We start from the raw sequence: 6,677 nt of genomic DNA, 5'->3' as shown, positions 1-6,677 counted from the left end.
AAGACAGGGACAAATTTTTCTTTTAAGGAGAAAAAGAAAGACGCGTGATATTTAATTGAAAATTCTACAGTAGACGCAGCTGGTCAGCACTGACCACCTCCGATGTTTCTCGGCAGGAACCGCTACAAATATACAAATAGTCAAATACCATATCCATCCTAAAATTAACAAATAACCCAAATATAAAAAGAGAAAAAGAAAAACTTATTTTCCGAAGATCTGTCGGAGCTGCAGGAGAGAAATGAATTGAATTGAATGGAAAACAAAGCATGAGAGGTTAATATTATCCATTCGTCCTCTTTCCTTTTCCATCCTCACCTTCTGCCTGTTCTGGTACGGTTATTTGGATTCTATTTGTTGTTGATGTTGCTACTGCTGTCGTAGTTTTTCCTTTATTTATTTATCTAAAAATCCAGCTACGTGTTTAAAAATGAATTGATCTCTGATTCGTATGGCTGTGATTGTGATTATTAGGATTTTGATCGTGACTCGTGAGCACAGCAGCTTAGCGCATAAGAGAAACTGATGAGAGATTGTTGGATGAGGAAACGGGCGTAATACAGAATCGTATTGTTTGATGGGCAACACATGCCGTGGATCTTTGAGAGGAAAATATTTTCAGGGCTTCAGCCAGCCCGAAGACCCCTCCAGGCGCAGCAATCCTTCTGACCCCTCCGACTCAGAGCACCTCCCCAAGCAGAATCCCAATTCAGCAGACAACAACAACAGCAACAACAACAACAACAACAACAACAACATCAACAACAACAAGAGAAATCTACCCTTCAAGAAGGACACCATCATGCGCAGAGGCCCCGACAACCAAGCTTATTATGTCCTGGGTCATAAGACTCACAACATTCGTGATCTCTATACTCTTGGCCGCAAACTGGGTCAGGGCCAATTTGGCACCACTTATTTATGCACCGAGAATTCCACCAACATCGAATACGCATGTAAATCCATCTCCAAGAGGAAGTTGATTTCCAAGGAGGACGTGGAAGACGTTAGGAGAGAAATTCAAATAATGCACCATTTAGCTGGTCACAAGAACATCGTCACCATCAAGGGTGCTTATGAGGATCCTCTCTACGTCCATATTGTCATGGAGCTTTGTTCTGGGGGTGAGTTGTTTGATCGCATCATCCAAAGGGGCCACTACACCGAGAGGAAGGCTGCTGAGTTGACCAAAATCATTGTTGGAGTTGTTGAGACTTGCCATTCCCTCGGGGTTATGCATAGAGATCTTAAGCCTGAAAACTTCTTGTTGGTTAATAAGGATGATGATTTCTCTCTTAAAGCAATTGACTTTGGCCTCTCTGTTTTCTTCAAACCAGGTAACAACCAGTCCTTTCTGTGCCTTTCACTTTATAATATCATCATACTGAAACGTTTTTCCATCTTTATGTATCCTTCTTATGTTTCTACTTATCTTTTTGCAACATTACTTTCGTTTTATTGCAAAGATTTGTACCTTAGGCAGGCACATTTAATATATCATAAATGCTTGTTTCTTTTTGGTCTTTTTTTCATGCTGCTGAGTGCTGACTATCCTCAAGTGTGCCCTGATGTATTTAAATACCAATTTGTTATTTACTCTTTTCTCCAACTTACCTTGCTCATAATTATTAGTAGGTTACTGACTGGGGAACACCATAACATAACATACCCTTCAATCTTAATGCCTCAGGTCAAGTATTCACTGACGTGGTTGGCAGTCCGTACTATGTTGCTCCTGAGGTTCTCCTCAAGCATTATGGCCCCGAAGCAGATGTGTGGACAGCGGGCGTCATTCTATACATATTACTTAGTGGAGTGCCGCCGTTTTGGGCAGGTATTTGGTGCTTCTGAGTGGTGACACCTTTGTTTATTTTATTTTTTATCTCCTCTCCCTCAGTTTATGATCTGTGACACCACTGAGTTTCTTCTTTTGGAATTCAGAAACCCAGCAGGGTATATTTGATGCTGTTTTGAAGGGGCATATAGATTTCGACTCTGATCCATGGCCTTTAATTTCTGATAGTGCTAAAGATCTGATTAGAAAGATGCTGTGTTCTCGGCCTTCAGAACGGTTGACAGCTCATGAAGTGTTATGTATGTTCACGTATTGTTCTGCTAAAGTACTATAAATTATAGACAAGGTTCACCATGATACGCATACAATAGATATTGTTTCTTTTTAGTAGATGCTCGGTGAGTGTTATTTCTTAGTAGATAAAGTGGAGGCTAAGCACAAAAAATTGGTTTTTCCCCGTTATTCATACTTCCAAAATTGTTTCCAGACCTTATTCGTGTTATTTTAGAGTTACCTATGAAGAACTACACCTTTTTAAAATATTTGATACTTGGAAGTTTTTTGTTTCTTTGAAAGCAAACTTCAATTTTACACATGAGCCTAATATTTTTGTCAGGTATGTAAAACAAAGGAGAGGAATAAATTTGCAAATAATGAGAATATAATGGCTTTTATTATTTCAATGCACTTATCTACATGATTAAAAGTGGCTGTTGATTTGCTTTAATACTTTTAGAATAAAATATATGATATTTAAGTTTAAAAAATAGATCTGGTTAGATTTTGTAGATGTAAATAGATTTGAATCGTAAAACCATTATTATGGAGAAGATAAAGCGAATGACATTTTTTAAAAAGAAAAATTGGATTTGAAACCTCCCGATCCCTTTAATGTAATAGATAAAAGATGATTTGATATAACATGTAGATGAGATGATGTTAATGTTATTTGTTTAGGTCATCCATGGATATGTGAAAATGGAGTTGCCCCTGACAGAGCATTGGACCCTGCTGTTCTTTCCCGCCTTAAACAGTTCTCTGCAATGAACAAACTAAAGAAGATGGCTTTGCGGGTAAGTGAAGCTAATGGATTCTTGAGTATTTGCTTAGTTATGAATGTATGCTTGTATTTCATTGTGAAGTAGATAGAAAGCACATTCTGGTATATAATGTAATTTTGGTTCTTCGCTCATGTAGTCAACAAAAATTTTATGCACTTCTTCAATAATGAACCTCACGTTATACTTCTCTACTCACTCTTCTTTTTCTATGGTCTTTCATCTGTTATCATTTTGTTTTATTAAAGCTACATAATTTCACTTATTATTTTAAATACTCCTCTTTCAGTTTTTATATCTTGGTTCTGAGATACAAAGTTGTCTTTGAGCATTACATGCTGTGTCACTAATGAAGTAATGATTAATGAGCAAAATCCAAAAGGAACTAGAATTTTTGGGGCAACTGAATACATTTTTTTATCTTTGGATAAACAGTTACAATTGCTTGTTATGCTGTCTTCATAGGTAATTGCTGAAAGTTTGTCCGAAGAGGAGATTGCTGGTTTGAGAGAGATGTTTCAAGCTATGGATACTGATAACAGTGGTGCAATTACTTTTGATGAGCTTAAAGCTGGTCTAAGAAGATATGGGTCAACCCTTAAGGATACAGAAATACGTGATCTTATGGAGGCGGTAGGGCATAGTTCTATGAAAATTATCCATCTGTATTTTGTGTACCTACCCCCTTCTTTATTTTCCTCCCTTTTGTTCACATTGTGTTCCATCCAGCTGAAACATTTGTTATTTCAGGCTGATGTGGACAATAGTGGGACTATAGATTATGGAGAGTTTATCGCTGCAACAATTCATCTCAACAAGCTAGAGCGCGAGGAACATCTCATTGCAGCATTTCGATATTTTGACAAGGATGGGAGTGGCTATATTACAGTTGACGAACTTCAACAAGCTTGTATAGAACATAACATGACTGACGTTTTTCTTGAAGATATTATTAGGGAAGTTGATCAAGATAATGTAAGTCATTTTGACTTGTAGTATATACTGGCTTAGGGAATTGTTGGCTTTTTACTCTTCATTCTTGACCAATCCTTGTTTTTTATTTTTGAAATCTATTTTGAATGTTCTGCGGAGTAAAGATGCTTGCATGTTATAATCAATACAAATATCTTTTTATGCTACATTTCTGGACTTTCATATGAGAATTTGGTATATCAAAAAGAAGAATGTTATCTGAAGTCTTAATACAATATTTTAGTTTAGATCCTTAAGTTTTGATGAAGCAATACAAGTTTGTATTATATTACATCTAAATTAATTTTTTGGTAATTAAATAAATATTACATTTCAATTTCTTACACTTGCAAAAGTAGTTGATTCATTACTTCTTTCATGCGTTTAATACATTTGAAGTATCATACCTGAATTTTGTGGATTTGGCAAGCATGATTCTTTTTTGCATCTAATTATTTAATTTTTTAAGTTGCTTCACTCTCTTTTGGGGCAATATTTAATGGCTTTGTCTGCCCGCCCTCCTTTTCACTTTTTAGGATGGAAGGATTGATTATGGTGAATTTGCTGCCATGATGCAAGGCAATGCTGGAATTGGAAGGAGGACTATGCGCAACAGCCTGAATTTAAGCATGAGAGATGCACCAGGTGTCTGATTCTCATCGGTGCAGGTACTTTTGGCTTTGATTAAAGCAGAACTTAGTCTCCAAGCTTATACGCCTTCCTTTATATACTTCTTAATATGTCCTTTAATAATCAACAAACTTCTGTATTTGTGAATCAATGCCTTAGATGGATAACATAGTTCTCCTCATTGTTTGCTACATCCCATTGCTTTGATTTCTCAGTGGTAATTTGGCACTTGATGTTTTAATTAATATTCATACATTGTTGTCATTATGAGTGCATTTTACGATTGATGTGTTTAAATATCTTGATAAGTGTTAATGATGTTATCAATATAAATGGAAATAACAACTTAAGATTTGCAGCAAAGGAAGAAAATCAGGGGGAGGTACAAGATAGGATTTGAAATTTACTATATTATGGGTTAAATTATTTATAAAATAGTGTTAGAATTGGTAATCAGAGATGATAGAAGCATGTTGAGAAAACAAAATATTATTCCCAGATCGATGTAAACAGCACACAAGTAGGAACCCCTAATTCAAGAGAAGGTCTCCGATTGTCCTAATTCATCTTAACAAAAGATAAAAGAGTCCCTTCTCTCTACCCTTCTTCTGATTAAAACCAACAAACTAAGTGGTTTAACCTCAACAGATTTAACCAGAGAGTGAAACATTAATAATTGTTCAGTCTCTGGAAGGTGGTTCACATAAAATTGGTGATATCAAGCAGAAGTTCGGCATAAACTTAGGGTGTATATGAGTCAAGTTGCTAATAAACCTTTTTGCAATTTTTGTTATATGGTAGAAACAAGTATATAAAAGGGCTTATATCTTAATGACCAAACTTTGGGTGCGTGTGACTCACTTATCGTCAGATTTTGTTAAATATAGGCCATTGGTTCTGCACCTTAACAATGTATTAGAGCATGTCTTGATGGAGAAGCAATTTGAACAAGAGACTATGTCGCGCCTTAGTTTGTATGCTGACAGTTAGCCCAAATAAGTGTTAGCTTTGTATTGCTGATAGAAATGAGTAATATAGGATAATGTTTTAGGAGAAAATAGAAATTCTTTCATGCTTCTGGTACACATTTGATGTGAGCTCCAAGAGAAACCACCACTACATACTTTTATTTATAATAGTTGGAAATCACAAAAAAGTCAAGAACGACTGCTTATAGTTGTTCCTACTAGAACATGCATTAAATGGTTCTTGTATTTTAGAGGGAAGGTTTTAGTTATAGTAACACTGGAACTCCCTCCATAAATTTATGTATATGAACAAAGTACCAAAGTGACGTTGCTTGTGATTTCACTCGCATGTTCCATGCTTGTGCCTCATGTATTATTATTACATGCAATTTTGACAGGTTGTACAGCAAAATCCAGAAAGAGAAAAATAGAGCATGAATCTTTTATAAAGAAAAAGATTTGTTGCTATCCTGCACAGGGATCCACTCGCATGCAAGAAGAATGGGGGATCATAGATGCTGTCCCATGAACACTCCTCAATTGTTTGCATTTATGTGCTGTATGAATGATTGCGAAAGTTATTTTGATCTTTGTAAACTCCAGTTTCAACGTAACAGCTGTTTCAAGTTAGTCGTTATTTTTCTGTACTTTCATGTAGGGGAATTCTGTTAATAGTCGAAGTAGAAGGATTTGAAAGGTTTTGATTTTACGGATGTAGAGTTTTACACGAGTGAAGTTGATGGTTTGGGCGAACTATGAAGCCTGTTTGGATGTGTTGACTGTTGATGTGAAAGTAGACACATAATATATCTCAGCTGGCTTGTTTTTCAATTAAATTTATGCCTTTATTAATAATAGTTAATTTTCCATACGTAATTTTGAAATAGTCATCTAATCTATATTACGAACTACTGTATGGTGTTAAACTGGACTTAAAATTTATAATTTTTTATAAAAATTTGTATGGAGTAATGTATATGCTGACTAAGCAACTTGACAACGAGTAATGAGGAGAAACTTCGATTTACTAGAAATAATACAAATTTACGGTGCAATGAGTTGAGTTTATTCAAATTTAAATTTGACTCATTTATTATATGAGTTTAAGTTTGGTCACTAGCTCACGAATTTAGCTTATCGAGCTATTAACGAGTCAAGTTCGAGCTAGTTCATGAGTTGGCTTGACTCACTTCCAGTCTTAGTGATAGCTCTACCTAATTTCTTTGGCGGGAGGAGTTTGGAAGCGACTATGCA

The 6,677-nt window shown here is 35.6% G+C and overlaps 1 protein-coding gene across 2 annotated transcripts; it reads left to right on the top strand.

Annotated features, from left to right (window-relative positions):
- LOC112765252 (calcium-dependent protein kinase 26) lies at window positions 1–6,259 on the top strand. 2 transcript variants are annotated; one of them, XM_025811169.3, is made up of 9 exons: window positions 1–276; window positions 475–1,337; window positions 1,691–1,834; window positions 1,942–2,094; window positions 2,753–2,868; window positions 3,319–3,486; window positions 3,604–3,828; window positions 4,362–4,493; window positions 5,822–6,259. In XM_025811169.3, the coding sequence occupies exons 2-8, from the start codon at window positions 578–580 to the stop codon at window positions 4,476–4,478; spliced, it is 1,683 nt and encodes a 560-aa protein (XP_025666954.1). In that variant the 5' UTR covers window positions 1–276; window positions 475–577; the 3' UTR covers window positions 4,479–4,493; window positions 5,822–6,259. The 2 variants fall into 2 exon arrangements, with proteins under 2 accessions (XP_025666954.1, XP_025666953.1); XM_025811168.2 differs by having other exon boundaries at window positions 54–333.
- The last annotated feature ends 418 nt before the right edge of the window (window positions 6,260–6,677 follow it).

This window comes from Arachis hypogaea, chromosome 17 (assembly GCF_003086295.3).
Source record: "Arachis hypogaea cultivar Tifrunner chromosome 17, arahy.Tifrunner.gnm2.J5K5, whole genome shotgun sequence".
In the NCBI taxonomy this organism is placed as follows: domain Eukaryota; kingdom Viridiplantae; phylum Streptophyta; class Magnoliopsida; order Fabales; family Fabaceae; genus Arachis; species Arachis hypogaea.
This window is presented reverse-complemented; position numbering and strand designations above follow the sequence as displayed.